The sequence below is a fragment of the Arachis ipaensis genome, chromosome B05 (genome assembly GCF_000816755.2).
Source record: "Arachis ipaensis cultivar K30076 chromosome B05, Araip1.1, whole genome shotgun sequence".
Lineage (NCBI taxonomy): Eukaryota > Viridiplantae > Streptophyta > Magnoliopsida > Fabales > Fabaceae > Arachis > Arachis ipaensis.
The window spans coordinates 146,236,302-146,257,636 of record NC_029789.2 but is presented as its reverse complement, the minus strand read 5'-3'; the positions used below and the strand labels follow the sequence as shown (position 1 = coordinate 146,257,636).

The 21,335-nt window shown below is 32.7% G+C and overlaps 1 protein-coding gene and 1 long non-coding RNA gene across 2 annotated transcripts; both read left to right on the top strand.

Annotated features, from left to right (window-relative positions):
• LOC107641505 lies at positions 15,341 to 16,210 on the top strand. Its single transcript, XM_016344994.1, has one exon. It carries the CDS (start codon positions 15,341 to 15,343, stop codon positions 16,208 to 16,210), a length of 870 nt encoding a protein of 289 aa, XP_016200480.1.
• LOC107642213 lies at positions 19,175 to 21,137 on the top strand. Its single transcript, XR_001620643.2, has 3 exons — positions 19,175 to 19,329; positions 20,116 to 20,188; positions 20,634 to 21,137. It is a non-coding gene; the product is annotated as an uncharacterized LOC107642213 (long non-coding RNA).

Sequence of the window (21,335 nt, the reverse complement as noted above, 5' to 3'; positions counted from 1 at the left end):
ATAAGATTATATTTTATAAAATAAATAAAAAAAAAGTAAGAAAATTTATTTGCCTGTAATGCATGTATGATGTATGATGATTTGAGGAGGACAAGGGTATCCATGAACTGAAATTCGACACGTGTGAACATAGCCGTATATGCTTACTGGTAGTTGGGAAACACGGACCCTGCACCACGATGGCGACACGTGTGCTCAATCGTACGGTAGAAATTTTGTGTCCTCCCACTTTGGTGTTCCCTTTTCCGTGACACCTTTGATGAAGATGCGTCAGCTACACCTGCTTCTATGTTCTCTGTGTTTTATTCTTTTATTCTACTTCAGCTTCGTTCAATATATATATATATACACAAATATATCTCTATTTAAAATGTTGAGTTTGCATATGATATTGATTTTAGTTGCTGCATTTTCTTGCCGAATATTGCCTCATTTATGGTTATTTATAGGAACAACATGAAAAATTGAAAACCAAACCAAGTAGAAATTGACTTCGTATTTTAATTAAAATTGTAAAAGTAATACGATTTTTTTTTTTTGGTGATGTATATGAATTGCTTCTTCTTCTTTTGTTTAGTCTAAGTTATTTTTTTGGTTTTTGGTCTTGGGGGACTAAGACTTGAATGACTGTTCTGACTCACTAACAAACTTTTTCTGTTGGCTTTCTTCAGTATACCTTAGGGCCATGGCCCATACTACTTTTTTGGTGAATAAGACCCATAGAATTTATCAGCCCAAAATAAACTAGCCCTTTTTCAATGGAGAGTATTTAGATGAGATGCTTATCAAAATCAACCTTTTCTCCAGCAATGGAGTTTAACTTTTTCGATAAGCGAAGCTGGTGATCTCATTAATACACTAAATTTATATTTCTCGTAAACACTACAAGTTCATCATCCTGTAAAAAGAAAGTGCTAACAATTATTACAATGAATCATCCTTTTAGGAAGAATCATGGAAGGTATTGAAGGCATGGGGAAAGATGTTGTCCACTTTGATGAGCCCCATTTCAATAGGAAGCTGCTGTTAATTAGAAACTGATCGGGAGAGTATTCACAAAAAAATTACTCAACATGACTACAGTACGAAAGACCATCTTTTAGATGCGGGGAGATCTTGCTTGATAATCATTAGTACATATTTCATGTCTTTCATTTTGAACTTTAGAAGCCAAGATAAAGTAAGAAGAGCTTATGAACCATGGAGAATAAAATGCCACATGCTTAGTCTTCAGTGGTGGAATTTAAATTTGTCTATTGTAATTGAGGTTATATATTAAATAGTATTTTATTTTATTAATTAGGTACTTCTTAGGTACACTTGAGGTACTCTGATGTATATAAATGATTAAATAGAGTATGTCTATTAGGATTAGAGTATCTAATATTCTTGTATATATATGAATAATAGTAATAAAAAAGATAAGAAAGCTTTTCATCCCTTTCTCTTTCTCTCTTTTCAGAGCCCCCTCTCATATGGTACTTGCTACACTATTTTACCATTCAACTCTGCAGGTTTGAACAGAGTTTTGTCATTCATTGATGAGGTTATAAAATCAATAAAAGCAATGTTGAAAAATAGGAGCAATATTGAGTAGGGTTATAAATGTGAAAGACCCTTTTATTGAAGGGATTATGCTTAGGCCTTTTTTGAGAGTTAGAGTTGAGATTAATATTTAGCTTCCATTAAAAATTGAATTTTGGTTTAAAAAATTTGATGGAAGTCACTCATGGTTAAAATATGAAAAATTGTATGATTACTGCTATAAGTGTGAGATGGCTATGTCCATAGTTAATCATAGTATGCCCAAATATGGGCCAGAACTCACTTACAAGTTTGAAATCCATAGATGTTGAAGCAAGAAAGGCTGAGATTAGAAGACAAAGGGAAAAACAAAACAAGTGGATGGAGGAGCTACGGGAGGCGTGTGAGAGAAGCCAACAGGAGAGGGTATGGTAGAGAAGGCACCGAGAGAGAGAAGGAGAGTCTAGTCAAGGGTGGGTAAGGAGCTCTCAGGCTAGTGTCTCAGTAAAATCAGTGGGCAGAGTAGATGGTACACAAGATCTATCAGCAAATAGACAAGTGACATTGCAGAAAAATTCGAAACAAAATGAAAGGGCTGATATGAAAGAGTTGATGGGTGATGTAGATACTGCTGTCTTGGAATTAGGTGACGGGGCTCAAACAGGAAGGAGGATTGAGGAAATCTCCTCTAGTACAAGGGATAGATTAGGGTAGGGCTGCACACGGATCGGATATAGCCTAAAATTCTATCCGATCCGCACTGCACTCATCGGATCGGATCGGATACGATATCCGCATTTTTTTAGGCCAGATCCGATCGGATCGGATATCGGGTATATCCGCATAATTAAAAAATAAACTATTTTAAGATTCTATTTGACTATTTTTACAAAAAAAAATCCAAAAAATTCATTTTTTATCTGTTTAAACCTATTTACTCTTAAAATATTATAAATAATAGTTCTTTTGAATAACAAAAACAAAATAATAACACAAGATTTAAGTTTAATTATTCTAAGTTGAAGTACAACATAAAAAATTAAAAACAAAATATCATAAAATTCATAAATAACACAATAAAATTCATATCACATTAGGGTTTATTTTCTTAAACTATGCTATTTATATGTGATGTGCGGATATGCGGATTTGTGGATCGGATCCGCGGATATCACTGCCAAATCCGCAATCCGATCCGACCATAGTGCGGATCCGATCCGATGGCTCTGCGGATCGGATAATATCCGCAAAATTCGGATCGGATGTGGATAATTACCGCAGATATTATCCGATCCATGTGCAGCCCTAGATTAGGGGATAAATTAAATCATGATACGGAGACCCAGAGGCCCAAGAATTATATAGAAAAAATCATTGGAGGCATGAAGAGAACAGACATAAAAGCAAGAAAATGAATAAAGAAGGAGTAGGCCCAATAAAAAGAGAAAATAATGTACAACCCAACATGGTGTTCTATCAAACTGATTAAGTGAAAAGCCTAATACACCAAACTACCAATGAGAGAATGTGTATAATCAGGAGAAAAAAATTTGACTCAAGTGAGAGTCATGTTACAAATAGGGACTATATGATATTCAAGGAATATAAAGAGGCTGAAGGGAAGATGGACTAAAGATGAGAAAAGACTAACTATTGGAGAAATATTAAAGCAGTGGGGTAAAGGTCCCAAGAAAATAAAGACAGCAGGGTGAATTAGCAAAAGAAGTAAGGAGTCATAGTAGAAAATAAAGCAGAGAAGGAAGAGAGCACGTGAAAAAGAAGAAAATATGCTGGAATCAAAGAAGCTGTGAAAAATCAGCAAGATTGGCACAAGAAAAACAAGTACACATGTCAACTAATGGAGATTTATACTTTGTAAAATTGGCTAAGGAGGATGAGGATGAGGATGAGGAAGAGGATAGCAATGACAACCAGCCACTTACTATAACAAAGGAGAGTGAAGTGGAATTAGCAAGATGAATAAAGAATAGCCTGAAGTTGAAAAGAAAAAGGGAGGACGAGGATGCTGCACATGTAATGGAAGTGGAAGAGGGTGAAGAGGAGGTGAACCAAAACATCAAGGCAAGAAAAAAAAGCAAAGAAAAATTGGGGAAGCACAAATCAGGAATAAAGGAACAAGAAATACAAACCAAAGAAGCTGTCATGGAATATTTTATGGCTGAGGAGGCGGGCCTTAACATGCCCCCAACTCAGTCATTAGTGTGATAAGTTGGAATTGTCGCAGGTTGGCAATTCCCGCGACAATTTTGGAGCTTCAGAATTTATGCAAACAGATAAAGCAAGCCATAGTATTTGTAATAGAAACTAGAATAAAAGAAAAAACTGTCATGAAAAATAGGAAAAGGCTACATTTTGATGAAGCTTTTTGTATTGAATCTCAGGAGTTGTCTGGTGGTCTTTGCTTATTTTAGAATGCAATATATAATGTTAATGTTTATTTTTGGTGTGACAATTACATTAAAGCTCGTATTGAAGATAAAAAAAGAAATATATAATATTGTAATTTTATATATGGTAATCCTCTTTTTTAGGAGAAGAAAAGAATTGTGAAAGGATATGATATCAAGTAATAATCATAGAGACATATCCCAACTGTTTATAGGAGATTTTAATGATGTATTAAAACAAGAGGAGAAGGTGGAATTGCACCAAAAACCACAGAATCAGGTAAGGGACTTTAGAAATTTTGTTGATGCTAATCCTCTGATGGATATATAGTTGAAAGGAGGTAGATTTACTTGGTTTAGCAACCCGAGAAATGGAGTGATTACTAGGAAGAGAATAGATAGAGCGTTAGCAAATTGGGATTGGAGAAGTATGTTTCAAAATGCCTCTTTGACAGCCATGCCAGCCATAAGCTCAGTCCATTGTCCAATCATTCTGAATTTAGAGCCGAAAAATGAATCATAGAAGAGCTTCAAGTTTGAATTGTATTGGGTCGATCACGAAGACTGTGAGAAAGTAGTTACCAAAAGCTGGAACAAAGAGGAATCAAATGGAGATAATTGGAGTAAAATGATGGAAAGGATAAAAAACTGTAGAGAAGAACTCAAGACACAAAGCAAGGTGACCTTCAAAAGGGTAGATAGAAAAATTCAAAAAATGAAAGAGGAACTTAAAAGACTGTAAACATCAGAAATTTCAGAAGGACAACAAAAAAGGATTCTAGAGTTAAAAGAAGAGATAGCAACACTATGGAAGTAAGAGGAAAAATACTAGGGCCAGCAAGCTAGAATAAAGTGGCTAAGGTGGGGCGATAAAAATACGACATTCTTTCACACGACTGCTATTCAGAGAAGAGACAGGAACCGTATAGAGAAATTAAAAAATAGTGTAGGACAATGACTGAATGGAAAATGGGAGATAATGAAACATATTGAGAGCCATTTTCAGAGCCTTTTCAATTCAACAAAAAGGCAACATTTAAAAAAAATCATCAATAAGATTCCAAAAATGGTAACTAATGAAATGAATGATGAGCTATTAAAAGAAGTCACAAAGGAGGAGATAAGAATGGATGTCTTTAGCATGGGAGGTCTTAAGGCACCCAAGCTTGATGGTTTGAACGGATTGTTTTATCAGAAATACTGGGAGATCATTAAGAGCAACGTGTGTGCGATAATAAAGGAATTTTTTTAATAGTTGGTACATACCTGAAGAGGCGGCCGAGACAACAGTGGTCTTAATTCCTAGGATTAAGAACCCAGAGAACCTCAACCAGCTGCGATCCATAAGTTATTACAATTTTGTATATAAAATCTTAGCAAAAGTCCTAGTATAGAGAATGAAAAAAATGATGGAAAGAGTTGTATCGCCAACTCAAAGTGCGTTTGTGGAGGTAGATTCATACAAGACAATATCATTATAGTACAGGAGGCTTATTATAGCCTTAACAGAAAAGAAAAAATAGTTCCAAAAATATAGCAATTAAGCTAGGTATGAACAAGGCTTACGATAGGCTTGAATGAGACTTCCTAGAAAAGGTCCTCACAACTTTCGGATTCCAAGCCAGGTGGGTGAAGTTGATGATGGCATGTGTTACAAGTGTTACCTATAGATTCAAAATTAATGGAGAGCTATCAAAGAAAATCAAGCTATATAAGGGACTTTGACAGGGCAATCCCTTATCGCCGTATTTGTTTATAATGGCAGCAGAAGTGTTGACAGTCATAATGAGTGAGGCACAAAGAGAAGGCAGGATTTTAGGATTCAAAATAGCACCAATAACACCTACTATTTCTCATTTACTTTTTGCGGATGACTGCATTATTTTGGCAGAAGCAAATGAGGAAGAGATTTTTTAGATCATTACAGTTTTGAATGAATATATTGAAGCTTCGGGTAAAAAAATCAATATAAACAAATCAGGAGTCAGTTTTGGATATCAAGTACCTATACAGACTATAGTGAACATCGAGAAAAATCTCAGTATGGCGACATGGGACACTCCAGGGAAGTGTTTGGGGCTGCCAGCCAACTGGGGAAGGTCCCAAAATAAAGCTTTAGCATGGATCGAGGAGATCGTAAACAAGCTAGAAGGTTGGAAAGAAAAGCTATTAAGTGAAGCAGGGAAGGAAACTTTAATAAAAACAGTTGTGCAAGCAATACCGTCTTATGCGATGAATGTGATTAGATTTTCAAAAGGCTTTTGTAAAAGACTGAGCTCAAGAGTGGTGAGATTTTGGTAGGCTTCATAAGGAAAAGAGCGAGGCATACACTGGAAGAGCTGAAAATCTATAACAGCAAGTAAAAGGGACGGGGGGCTGGGATTTATAGACGTAGAGATTCAAAACCTAGCTTATTTGGCTAAGCAAGCTTGGAGAATTATAAAAGATCCGAATGCAACATGGGTGCAAATTCTAAAGGCTGTTTATTTTTCGAGAGAGAACTTTTGGGAAGCGAAGGCTTCTAGAAATGCTTTGTAGGTATGGAAGAGTATTTTACAAGGTAGGAAACTGCTCCAAAAATAAAAAAATTGGTGTATAGGAGATGGTACCCAAGTTAGCATACGGAAGGACAATTGTATAGCGGAAAGGAAAAAAGGAACTTAATTTAGGGATAGCAGAGGACAGAAAAGTAAATGAGCTACTCAATAAAAGTGGCGAGTGGGATAGAACCAAAATTTACTCAATGTTTTCAAAAGAGGTAGCAGATAGCATAATGAGAACACCAATAAGTACAAAAAAAGGTGTGAGCAAAAAAAAAAAAAAAAACTAAAAATGGTCCTTCAACAAGCACAGATAGAAAGGGACTATGGAATATAATGAGATTTGGAATATAAAAGTTTTTCCAAAAATTAGAACGTTCTTATAGAAGGCAGCCCAAGATATCCTGCCTGTAAATGCTAACTTATATAAGAAAATAATTGATAATTAGTCCTATTTGTCAAGTGTGTAACACGGGGATTGAAATTACAGAGTATGTACTGCTTCTCTGCGAATGGCACGAGCCATCTGGTTTGGGGCGAAATGTCAGTGCACACCCACAACAAACTTAGTAAAATCGTTTGGGGTTTGGTTCATGGAATGTATAGAGAAAATAAAAAAACAGAGAGGAGATCATCAAGAGATGAGAATAAGTAGAGTATGTTTTCTAGATTGGGAGGTGTGGAAGACAAGAAATTAGAAAATGTTTCAGCAGCTGAATATTCAACCAGAATGGACAATTAAAAGAGATAAACTGATAGAGAATCTATTTTGAAACACAACAGACCAACAATTTGTAGAAAAGAAGAGCGAGAAAAATAGAAGAACACACCTGATCAGATGGAGCCCTTCACTGAAAGATTGGTTAAAAGCTAATGTGGATGTTGCTTTTAGGACGGATGATGAAAAATGAGCAATATCTGTGATCATTAGGAACAATAATAGAAAGATTGTGTTAGGCTTCTCTGGAAAAATTAGCACACATTCAAGTATAATAGATGAAGTTATAGCTATTAGAAAAGCCCTTATTATTATTATTGATAATTTGGATTGGAGAAAATATTAATTGAATCAGACAGTTTAAAACTAATCCAAACCATAAAATCAAATACTTCTATCGGAAAAACTAAAGCAATACTACAAGATATTAGAGGGCTAATAAAAAGATTACTAAATTGTGGTCTAACTTGGACACCCAAAAAAGAAAACCTGCTTGCTCACACAATTGCTAAAATGGCAGCATTAGATTGCCTTCGTCAGAACTGGAGTATGCAACTACCTCTGGCGATGTGGCATATTATCAACATGGAAGTTCAAAGTTGACAACAACTCTTGAAGAAGGCAAATCAATAAAAAATAGAGAAACATAATAATTTAGAAAATTCAACAACAAAAAATAAAAGTAATTGCTACATGTAGAACAATTTCAGAGACAAACATCAATCAAAATCAATACCAAATTCAGAGGGTTTAAGGAGGAACCAACATAAGCAAACTTGACCTGAGAAATCACATGTCTTCCACGACCTTGTTTAAAGCAATTGGAAATGAAGAAACAGTAAGGGTGGGTTTCCAGCGGCCGCAGCAATTTGCATTGAGACAAGAGATGCAACCAAACTGAAGATGCATGTTGGCTACAAGAGAAAAAGGAGCGAGCTCGGTGCAAGAAACGAGTTCGAGGGCAAATAGGCTGGGAACCTAGAAACGGCTTCATTGAAATTGCAAATTCAAAGGAGAGGAAGCTGAAGCTTTCATGTTTGTGCACCCTCGGCGTCAGAGTTTCATTCAGAGCGCAGGCAGCAAACGAGACCCGACCAAAAGTCACATCCACAATTACAAATCGCTCTGGGTTCTAAATTTGTTCAGTGAGGGGCAGCACCAGAGAGAACACTAGCGTTGCAACAGCCATGAACATACATTACATTGAAGACCTCTTTTTCAGGAGTTTAATGATAAGGGAGTCTAGATTCCGGGGCCGATGAGTTTCGAGTAGAGTTATCGGACTTAGCCTAAAACTAAAAAAAAAAAAAAATGAGATGCTTACACATCGCAAAGCTTGGTTTTGTGGCAATTATGTTTGTCTTGTTAAGAGGTGCACTGAATTTAAATTTTAGTTTTTTTTTTTTTTTGGTACTTTAAACGGGACATGAAGTCTAAGAAGACTAAGAGGCTACACTGTAACTATGCGGGGTAAAACGATCCCTCTAGTATCATTATCAATAATCATTCTAAGGATACCAAAAGGCAGGTCCACAAAATGATAACTAGGTTCTTTTTCTGTACTTAGCTTAGCTAAACAGTCAGTTGCACGGTTCCCTTCCCTGTATGTATAGCTGAATTTGAGATGCCATTCTCTATTGATAAGGGAATAAATTCTCTTTATTAGACTATTTGGATGATTTTTAATTCAAATTCTAGTTATATCTAAAAAATTGATATATAAAATTTATTGAAAAAGAAAAAAAGTGGGAGTAAGGTACTTGAAAAAAAAAAAAAAATGAGATGCTTGCAAGTCTTTTGCTCAGATTATTGAAGCCATAATTGAATAAACTCATTTAACGTCCCCCCCAAAAAAAGAAGAGAAACTCATTTTGTTCATAATAATGACTTGAAATTAGCAATCTAGCATTTTGTTCATTAATTAGATAACCACAATAGCTTTTTCTATTATCTGTAAGGTTAGATATTTAAATCATAATTTTCTTTTTATTTTCAAGAATAGATAGTATCACTAACTACTTTATTAGGTCCTACAAAGATTTAATAGATTTTATTTTATTCTGAGAAAAAATCATATATTATAACGTCTGGACACCAAATTAAGGGAAAAAAAAAAAAGAAAACCATAATGTCTTGATTCGATGAATCTTTTTATTCCGCATCAATATGGTTTGGGAATATATTATATACATATAGATCTAGATATTTACTATTTGCAAACAAATTAGATTAGACTGTTAAAGTGTTACCCTTATTTACTCATGTATTATTTGTTAAGTTCTTTCTTTATCTGTTCATTGCAAATATACTCAAATTTTTTTTTATCAAAAATAGGAAAATTTGAATCTACAACCTCTAAATGAATATGAAAAAATTAAAAAATTATGTCATTTAAATTATAATTTATTGACCAAATATACTCATTTTTTTTACTTTTATTCGTATTTTAACTACAAATATAAATATAATTTGTTTATATTAGTTATAAAATTTGATTAGGATCATTGTTCGATGCAAGTGATTTATTGTTAATATTCATCTAGCATGATATTCACTAAAAAAAATCCAAACAGAGTTTCTTTTAACTCTTTTTTCAAAAAAAGAATGATATGACAGAAAAAAAAAATAATTTAGAAATTGTATAAAATATTATATAAAATGACAAAAATAATCATATGATTCTAAATTTTTTACATCAAATACAAATTAATTTAATAGAAAACGAGAGTACGTAGGAGTACATATAAAACTTGAAAAAACGTTTGAAGAGACAAAAATTTTTAATAAAAAAATATATAATAGTATTTATATTAAAATAAAAATTATAAATATATTTATTTTATTTTTAAATTTATTATTAATATGTAAGAATACATATGGTTAAGATTAATAAAAAAATAGATCTGAGTTTGATTAATAAAAAATTTTGTTTAGGTTAATATGCCAAATTAATTTTAAATAAAAAATCAATTTTAAAAAAGAATCCGTTTTTACATAAAAAAAAAATTATTTTTTGCACATAAAAATCTATTTTTATTTAGAAAACTAATTTTTTTTAATCTAAAGACTGATTTTTTTTTAAATTATATAAAACCAAACATAATTTATAAAGTATTTTTTAGCATTTTAAAAGATCAATTTTACTTTTAATAATATTTATTTTTCAAAAGTTTCAAGACTAATTATAGAAAAAAATAAGAAGGGATAATAGTGGAATAATAAAAAATATCTATGGATAAAAAGGGAAACAAAATTTATAAAAAAAATTCGTGTCCACTCTTCCAAATTCCGTGTCTATCATTGTCCTTCGTAAAAGAGTGGACACAAAAATATAAAAAACTGTCTCGGAGACAATGTGTTTCGTGTCCATGTATCTGCTTTCAAACACATTTTAAACATGTACTGTCAATGTCTCTGTGTCCTGTCTCTAAAAACAAACACTACCTAAGAGACAGAGAAGGATTCATGGCTCTTCAACCTCCACCTCCACCTTCACCACCACCACACCGGGGCGCCATAAAGGTTGAGTGGCATGCGACATACAGAGAAGACGCTGTCCACCAGATTGCATCTTTGCTCGCTATTTCCTCAATGATCCTGACTATAAGTAATAAAACGATCTTTTTATATGATTATATGGAAGGGTTTTTTTGGTGAATTTTTAAGAAAAAATCTTTTTTTAAGTTGTTTTTAGGAGATCTTATAAAAAAGTAAAAGTAATTTTATGTTTGGGTATTTCATGCAAAAAAAATCTTTTTATCTATCAATTATATTTGGGTATAATAATATAAAAATATTTTTTTGTTTATTTATTATATAAAAAATATTTTTTTAGAAAAGAAGATCTTTTAAAAAAAAGATGTAAATTACAGTTTCTCAAAAAACATGTTTTTTTTTTTTTATTTTTCTAGTGCTTTTACTTTTACTACTAAAAATTTGTCAAACATGTTAAAAATAAAAAAAAAGATCTTTTTTTTATCAAGATAATGGTGCCCAAACAAGCACTAAAAAAAAAATCTTTTTTCAGTCGAAGAGGCTCGACGGGAGCGGGCTCGTGATCGTGTGGATCACCTTCTTACACAACTGAAGGGACAGATTTTGAGCCCTTCTCTGGGTTGCTTAGGTTTTTTTTTTTAGTTTCAGGCATTGGAAATAGCCTTAGTTCCAGCGGAAGCTGCGAAATCCGCATAGTTGAAAAAATCTATGTAATCAATCTATCATTTCAGATAATGGTGCAATCGTCGTTGTACGTCCCTTACCGTTCTCGCTCAGTCTTTGCAACGGATGCTAATAAATAAAGAAATATTAAATCATTCCATATCGAATGAAGATTTTATTAAGGCATATACGATAATTTTACATATTTCTGCCAAATCTTTCTATTATTAAGTACGGCTGGTACCACAATCTCCTCTAGCTATTCGATTCTTACTTGACTGGCGTCATTCTGCACAATTAATAAAAAGAAATGGGAAGGCAAGTCGAACTTCTAAAAAGTAAGATAGGAGCGTAGTCAAGCGGTGACCGGCTTCGCGGGCCCATTTCGGCCCAAGAGGTAAACCAATGTGATCATGACATTGTAGGTGCTTGCGATGGGGCGGATGCGACTTCCCCAACATCTACTCTCTTAGGGATTTTAATGGTAAGCCAACCATTTTCTCTTCTTTTTGCATCTAGAAAGAATGCTTTAAGCGGTATTTCAACAACGACAATCATGGTACCAAAGATGGTGCGCCTTCAGAGGTGGAGCCGATTAGCCGCTGATGCCTGTCCAGTGCCGGAAGGTCAAGGAAGTTGGTGACCTGATGACAGGAGTGCAAACCAACCAGAAGGACTGGAGCTGTTAGATGTTATTCAGTGCTGCTATAAATTAACAACCAAAAAGCTCTGCGTCAAACTTCAGCAGCACCTTGTATAGGTTGGGCGGGGCTTGAAGAAGCGAGCCCCTCTCAGAGAAAGCCGTTGCCCGAGGGGCCAGGGTGAGTATAGTCCGGTCCATTTTTTTCGGTCTACAAAAAATAGCGTTCTGGGGTGTAAAGTTAAGCTGGCGGAGGCCCCAACTTAGAATAGTCGGTTCTTATGAATCTAATTCATAAAAATTCCGTCCAGTAAAATGGACGAATTATAAATTTCTAAAATAATAGATAAAAATATAGCAAATAAAGCCATTGCGAAATGCCACTCAATTGAAAAGCATAGTAGCTCACCCTTTAAGTGAGAAGGCCGAACGGGTGCCTTTTAGCGTCGACAACATTAATTAAAGTCCAGTTGCAAGGTCGAAATATTAAGTATGAATCATAGTTCTAATACTTTATAAAATCTATTTTATATATTCCGTGCTCCAGATACTAGAAAATAATATCTGACGGGGTAAAACCATCTCTATCAAGATGACAGATCCTTTATTTTTGTTCTGTATTTGCAATAAGATCAATGAATGAAATAAGCTTCTTAAATTCGCATGTGGTAAGCCAAACCATTTTCTCTTCTTTTTGCATCTAGAAAGAATGCTTTAAGCGGTATTTCAACAACGACAATCATGGTACCAAAGATGGTGCGCCTTCAGAGGTGGAGCCGATTAGCCGCTGATGCCTGTCCAGTGCCGGAAGGTCAAGGAAGTTGGTGACCTGATGACAGGAGTGCAAACCAACCAGAAGGACTGGAGCTGTTAGATGTTATTCAGTGCTGCTATAAATTAACAACCAAAAAGCTCTGCGTCAAACTTCAGCAGCACCTTGTATAGGTTGGGCGGGGCTTGAAGAAGCGAGCCCCTCTCAGAGAAAGCCGTTGCCCGAGGGGCCAGGGTGAGTATAGTCCGGTCCATTTTTTTCGGTCTACAAAAAATAGCGTTCTGGGGTGTAAAGTTAAGCTGGCGGAGGCCCCAACTTAGAATAGTCGGTTCTTATGAATCTAATTCATAAAAATTCCGTCCAGTAAAATGGACGAATTATAAATTTCTAAAATAATAGATAAAAATATAGCAAATAAAGCCATTGCGAAATGCCACTCAATTGAAAAGCATAGTAGCTCACCCTTTAAGTGAGAAGGCCGAACGGGTGCCTTTTAGCGTCGACAACATTAATTAAAGTCCAGTTGCAAGGTCGAAATATTAAGTATGAATCATAGTTCTAATACTTTATAAAATCTATTTTATATATTCCGTGCTCCAGATACTAGAAAATAATATCTGACGGGGTAAAACCATCTCTATCAAGATGACAGATTTTTGCACATAAAAATCTATTTTTATTTAGAAAACCAAATTTTTTTAATCTAAAGACTGATTTTTTTTAAATTATATAAAATCAATTATAATTTATAAAGTATTTTTTAGCATTTTAAAAGATCAATTTTACTTTTAATAATATTTATTTTTCAAAAGTTTCAAGACTAATTATAGAAAAAAATAAGAAGGGATAATAGTGGAATAATAAAAAATATCTATGGATAAAAAGGGAAACAAAATTTATAAAAAAAATTCGTGTCCACTCTTCCAAATTCCGTGTCTATCATTGTCCTTCGTAAAAGAGTGGACACAAAAATATAAAAAACTGTCTCGGAGACAATGTGTTTCGTGTCCATGTATCTGCTTTCAAACACATTTTAAACATGTACTGTCAATGTCTCTGTGTCCTGTCTCTAAAAACAAACACTACCTAAGAGACAGAGAAGGATTCATGGCTCTTCAACCTCCACCTCCACCTTCACCACCACCACACCGGGGCGCCATAAAGGTTGAGTGGCATGCGACATACAGAGAAGACGCTGTCCACCAGATTGCATCTTTGCTCGCTATTTCCTCAATGATCCTGACTATAAGTAATAAAACGATCTTTTTATATGATTATATGGAAGGGTTTTTTTGGTGAATTTTTAAGAAAAAATCTTTTTTTAAGTTGTTTTTAGGAGATCTTATAAAAAAGTAAAAGTAATTTTATGTTTGGATATCTCATTTCAAAAGATCTTTTTATTTATCAATTATGTTTGGGTATAACAATATAAAAATACTTTTTTGTTTATTTATTACATGAAAAATATCTTTTTTTTAATGAAAAAACATCTTTTAAAAAAAGATGTACATTGCACCTTCTCAAAAAAGATGTTTTTTTTTTATTTTTCTAGTACTTTTACTTTTAATACTAGAAATTTGCCAACACGCTAAAAAATAAAAAATATATTTTTTTAATGAAAAATATATTTTTTTATCAAGATAATGACGCACAAACAAGCACTAAGGACTTGTTTAGGTGAGCTTCTAAAAAAAGATCTTTTTTGAATTATCTTTTTTTTAAAAGATCTTATGAAAAAGTAAAAGTAATTTTATGTTTGGATATCTTATACAAAAAGATCTTTTTATCTATCAATTATATTTGGGTATAACAATATAAAAGTACTTTTTTGTTTATTTATTACATAAAAACATCTTTTTTTAAGGAAAAAAGATCTTTTAAAGAAAGATGTAAATTACAACTTCTCAAAAAAGATCTTTTTTTTCTACTATTTTTACTTTTACTTCTAAAAATTTGCCAAACACGCTAAAAAATAAAAAAGATATTTTTTCATTGAAAAAATTTTTTTTTTATCAAAATAATGGGTCCAAACAAACACTAAATATAATTCATTCACAAATAAAATGATATTTTTATATGAGTTATCCAAATATAAAATTATTTTTATTTTTCTATAAAATTCCATAAAAAAGATAACTTAAAAAAAATATTTTCTTAAATACTCACTCAAACAAATTCTTAAATCATATTTTAAAAATTAAATCTAACATTCTGTCGATTATTTTCTAATATATAATAATACTAGTTAAAAATCCGAGGTTTGTTCAGTAACTAGCAAAAGGAAACCCAAGTGTTTGGCGTCTCTTCTGAGGTCTGAAACATGGGCGAGACTGGTCGATGGGCAGACATCCATCCAGATATGTTGAAGGAAATCAAGAAGCGGTTCCATTCATTCAAGGATCACATCCCACTTGGATTGGTTTGCAAAGAATGGAACCTCAAACTTGAAAGCAACGAAATTCCGTGGTTGATGCTACCTGAAGAAACTTTGAAGGCTAGTTTTGATGAAGAGGAGGAGGAGATCTACAGTCTCATGCATTTACCTGATGGCTGATCACCCTAACAATATCCCAAGGTAAGATGCAAATGCTAAATCCATTTTCAAAGATGCATTTTGATCTTCCTCCACTGTCAACTTTTCCCAATATAATTGAGTATAGTCGTGAATACGATGAATATATTATGTGGGATTTTAAGGACAAAATCTCTCGCCTAGAACGCGATCGTATGCACAGGGTCCAAATTTGGAAGGTTGTCATAAATTCAGCTCCTAACAATGATAACAAAGATTTTATGGCGGTGGCTATATATGGACAGCTCAATAGATTAGCCTTTTACAAACCTAACAATAAGAGATGGTCATGGTCAGGCTTGACAACAGACACAAGTTTCGAAGATGCCATATTTTTTAAAGAGAAAATATATGCAGTAGACTATGATGGCCAGCTACACAAATTTGACACCAACACAGAATCAGGGACTGTTGTGGGAGGAATCCATGCCCCACCTCCAATTGGGTATACCACAAGCCCTTATAAGCTGAAATATGTAATTGGATGTGCCAATGGAAACATATTGATGTTGGTAAGACATTATGCTTCTTTGAGGGGAACAGAGAAGGAACATAAGGAACTTGAGACCATGAAATTTGAGATCTATGAATTGAGAAAAGGTTCCAAAAAATGGTCAAGATTACATAGTTTAGGAAATTATGTAGTCTTCATCGGATTCAATTCCAGTGTTCAGATGTTACCTACCAATTTTCTAGGCAAAGGAAATCAAATTTACTACACGGATAACTTAATAGAGCTTAAATCATCAGACTTTGCTTCTACACGTGATATGGGCATCTTCGACTTGAAGGATACAAGTTTCCGAAGAATATTACGGGATGTCAAATTTTTCTGTCCTCCTGTTTGGTGTTTTTACTGTCTCTCTTCTCTGATGTAGTTATTCTTGTGAATTAATGTTTTTCGCTAGTTTTATTTAATTGATTAAGTGGTTATAAACTTATAATAACTTTGTGTTCTTATACTTTTACGTGTTAAAATATGTGATGTGATGGATAAATGTTATTATTGTTCAATGATTTGCTACAGTAAAACAGGGTTCTATAAAAAATTTTTTACATATTTTGATTCATCCTCGTAATAAAAAAATTTTACAAGGGTAATAGTCATTAAAAAAAAAGTTAAGATCCACTAACAATTTTATGCATATAGAAATTGGTCAATGTTAGTTTAAAAATTAAATTATATGGCTATTTTAGGTTGTGATTGTTATAATAAACTTTTACTTTGGATAATTCAAGGACTAATGTTTAAGAACAAAATAACGTATATGTAATTAACAAAAAAAACCCTTAATTTGTTAGTAGCTATGATGCATTGATATGGACGTGGAACACAACACGACACGGGACACGCCGACACGTAAATTTTAAAATCTTACATGACATGGGGACACGCATATATATAAAATATAAATTATTTTTTAGATAAATTGTAATGATATTTTGATATTTTATTGATATTAAAATATAAATTAAAATTTTTAATTATTTTTAATGTCTTATTTTAATAATATCAAGTTTTTAAAATATTTTTGTTTTAATAAATAATAATATATACTATATCTAAATTTATTTTAAGAATATATGTTAATAATAAGACTAGACACGTGGACACGTGATAGTATTTAGGTGTGTTCAGGCATGTCCGAAAAAGAATTTTTTATTTTTTATTAAGACACGGTTGGATACAGCAGACATATGTGTCGGACGAGCATCGATGAGTGTCGTGTCTAAAATGTATCCGACACACGAACACGATAACTTAGCGAAGTGTCCATATTTCATAGGTTAGCAGGTGAATTACATAAACTAAATGACAATATTGTGCCTAACTATTAGTATTACATATTTTTAATCTATTTACATTTTTTGTTATTAATATATAAAGATTTATTTTTTTTACCAGTTCCTTACATTTAAATTCTCAGTATTCTTTTATTTAGTATTATTTTGGATGATAAAATTTTATTACTCATGACTCTATTATTATGTATGATCAATTTTTTATTTACTTTGTCTTTTTTAATAAAATCAATAATTTATATTATATGAAAATTACAATAAAAAATTTAATAAAAAAAAATCAACATACAAAAGAAAGTATTCAAAATGATAAAAATTATGGAGAAAATTTTTAAAGTCAATCATGACCAGCAACAAACGTAAAGCATGTTAAGTAAACGCAGAAACTACAATTTCTTGCTTAGTGAACGGGCTTTTAGCATGTAAAATCAGTATTTAAAGAAAAAATTACCAAACAACAAAGAACAGCGTTCAAAGCACTTAAATACACTTTTATCCTCTCCAACGTGTTTGCCAAATCACCCTTAAACATTAGGGACAACTTTAGGACTTACCCCAAACATTGAGGACAAAAACAATACTTTACTCTATAATATATACTAGCTAAGAGTATTGATCTACAGAGCAACCTAGAAGATTTACGATAATGCTAGAAAAAAAAAGTCACAGAACTTGCCTTATTTTGTATTAATTAATTGTTGCAACAATTAATGAAAGTTAAATAAGATAAGTTATGAATATTTTTTATTAATTTTCTTTGGTTACTAAACATTTTCGAAGATTTAATCGTTAATGATTTTTAAATGCCAATTTGATTTATGATATTGAATTTATCCAGCTGATTCCACCTAAAAGGAAGAGGTTCGGGTGCTGTTCTATACCACAGAGAGCCAAAGTTATTCCTCGAGAAACTTGGGATCAACAATTAACATTTTGATTATGTGGGGAAGTAAGTGTTTAAGAATAAACATAGCTATTAACAAGTCTCCTTTATAACATAAAATCTTAGAAGCTTCAAATTAGTAAGGGGGAACTATGCATTACATCAATATCAGAGTGAACCAGTAGAGAGTTGAAAACATTATAAGATTAAGTTTTTAGTTTTTACCCTAATTAATTTGTAAATGGATAAATAAATGATGAAATGCTGGAAAATAGATGCATGACGTATTATACACAAATGTGGAGCTGCCATTGTCAGAACTCTCAAAAAATAATCCGCGTTTTGGGTGGGACAAAGACTAAAAAAGTGAAGCATATTACAAAACGCAGCCTGCAGTTGGCAGGGCAGGACAACCACGTTTCGAAATGTGTCCTTTGTCCCCTACATGCAGACATGAGTAGTTATTGACTAGCATTGGATTCGCCAAAACGCAGGTTGCATTTGGCATGTGTGCAGGTGCAAGTCGCAGGTTGCAATTGGTAGCCTCCCTGCTTGCATAGGCGACACGTGTTGTAGAGGGTAGTGAATCCAGTTTATAAAAGCCAAAACACAAGTAGGGTTGTGTTGAGAGAGGAAGCAAGAGTGAAAAATGTTATTGAAAAAGCAAGAGTGAAAAGCAAGGGTGAAGAAGCAAGTGTGGGAGGAAGAAGAATACGGTGAAGGGTTAGGGCTTAAGGAGGAAGAAAAATGGTTCGTGATTTTACCAAACTGAAAGAACACATTATTAAATATCTGGATCATCCTCAATGAACAAGTATTTTTTTTAATTTTATGATCAATAAATAAATTTAATTTATTTATATTTTATGTATTTGTGTTTTAACTAGTAATTTTATTTATTATTATTATTATTATTATTATTATTATTATTAGTGACATTGTTATTATTATTATTATTAAGATTAAGTCTCATGAAAAAAATTAAGATAAAATTAAATAAAATTAAATGCTAAGATTATTTAAAAAAAACATTAAAAATGAACTTATAAAAAAAATTATTTTACCCAAAGTTTTAAGTTGTAAATGGATTAAAATTAAAATTAAACTCCAAATTTTGTTCCGGTTAACAACAAATTTCCTTGCCAAATAGAAAAAAATGAGGAATTTTTACATTGGGCCAGGTCCATTAAGTCAAGCCCACTGTGACGCAACTCTACCTTGTGGAGTTCATCATCACCTTCTTCTTCTTCTTCGTCATTCAGTAACAGAATACCTAATTAGTTGCAGTCGAAGGCATCATTTTTCTTCACGGTAACTGTCTATTCATCTATTTTCCAAGTTTTTTTGCTCTTACTTTCGTTTCTTAACCATCAGAAAAGCAATCAATTCATTGATTAGGTAGGTACTTTCGCAATATTTTCTGTTCTGTTAATTGTGGGCAGCAAAAAAAAAAGCTCTCGAATTTAATTTGTATAACCATTTGGAAGCTCTGGTTAACTCTAATTTATATTCTAAGTTCGAGTGTTTTTCAGGGTTTTAATTTGACTTCAATTTTTTTCCCAAAAAATAAAAAAAATTGTTTTGTTCTTCGATTTTTTTTTCTCCCCCGAGAGAAGGAACCCATTTTGAAAAATTGAAAATTTGACCTGAGGAGTGCTAAGGGCCAGGTTTTGTGATTTGTAGCCATCAATTATTCATCATTAATATTTTCAATTGTGTGAGATTACATTTAATGGGATGACACACCTTTTAATAAAAGTATTGGCCCTACTTTCTTTTTCTTCTTCTTCTTTTCAGTTAAAATGAGTGTTCCATTCAAAAGGGTAAGAAATCAATTCTTACAGAAGAAAAAGAGTTTGTTGATCTTTGGCTTCTTAATTACAGTAAAATCAATCATACGTAGGATTCTGTTCTCTAAGAATTGTTATTGCAAATTTGCACTGTAGAATGATGACTCTTTTGCAGGCAATATACTAACTTTGAATGAACCGCATTCAAGTTGATTCTATCAAAGAATTTGTTAAATGTCAACCTTCAAGTTTTTGTTAAGACCTGTTGAATGAAGTGTTACATTTATATTGTATTGTTTATTTGCAGAGTGAAGGACATTTGATGCTTTGGAGTTTTAGTTGATCAGAAGTTGTTTCACTTGCACACTTTTGCAATCATGGTATGGTTTAACCCTGAAATCTTAACTATCTCATGTATGTTTCCTTGTTATTCTATTTAATTTTGTTTACCTGGAGGGTTTTGTAATGCTGGTTTACATGTTCCATATTGTTCTTTGCTTTTTGATATGATTATCCTTATCTAGGAAGCATTATGTTGATATGTTTTGTATGTCAAAATGGAAATTCTATCAGATGTATATAAGAAGAAATTCTTTTAAACCAAAAATTGTATTACACAGAGGAACGACCGTACCTCCGATTTTAAATGCCACAGGAAAAGAGCACATCTCATCTCATAAATACACTTTTGGACTAAATTCAAGTTTTGGAGTTCTTAGAGTTTACTTAACTAATACGATAGAAACTAAAATTTTTCGGATAATTTTTTTATTTTATTTTTAAGTGATTGTATTCTGCACTTATTTTATGTATTGCTGATTGCAGGATGCAAATGGTTCCATTGATGATAAGTGTGAAAGTAGATTCTATATTGGTAACCTTGATCTAAGAATTACAGAGTGAGACTTATAATAACTCCTAGAAAGTTTTAAGTTTATGAGCGCCAAACACAGAGTTGTGGCTCAGAAAGTAGGTCCACGAGTTTTGGTTTCATGCTCTCGGAGACAACACGTTAAGGATGAATCTTCAAGAATGTATGGACCAATAAAAGAGTTGGTGACAGAAGAGAATCCTCCAATTTATAAAGAAATGAAAATGCCGAACTTGGTTAAACTGGTGTATACCACAAAGCTAGATTACGATGTCTCCTCTCCACTAAAACACTTCAGGCTATGAAACATCAAAAGTTAAAGATACTCCTGAATGAAACTATATTAATTACAAACTTTCTTGAGGGGTGTTAGAGTGAGAGATTCAACATTTACACGGTTTTAAAAACTCTCATGTCTTATTTCTAAATAAAAGTCCCTTCAAAATTCATTCGGTGTATGTTAAATTAGATGATATGAGGAGTTATTTATGGAATATCGAATAAGAATCCTAAAATTAATTGTAGTATAATTTGGACTCTAAAGATGGCGTGGCATCTAATATAAGTGTGGTTTGTACCATTATAAATCCCATCAACCCAGATATTAAGAATTTATTTGAGTGCTATTAAACTATTAGAAAAATATATTTTTTTTA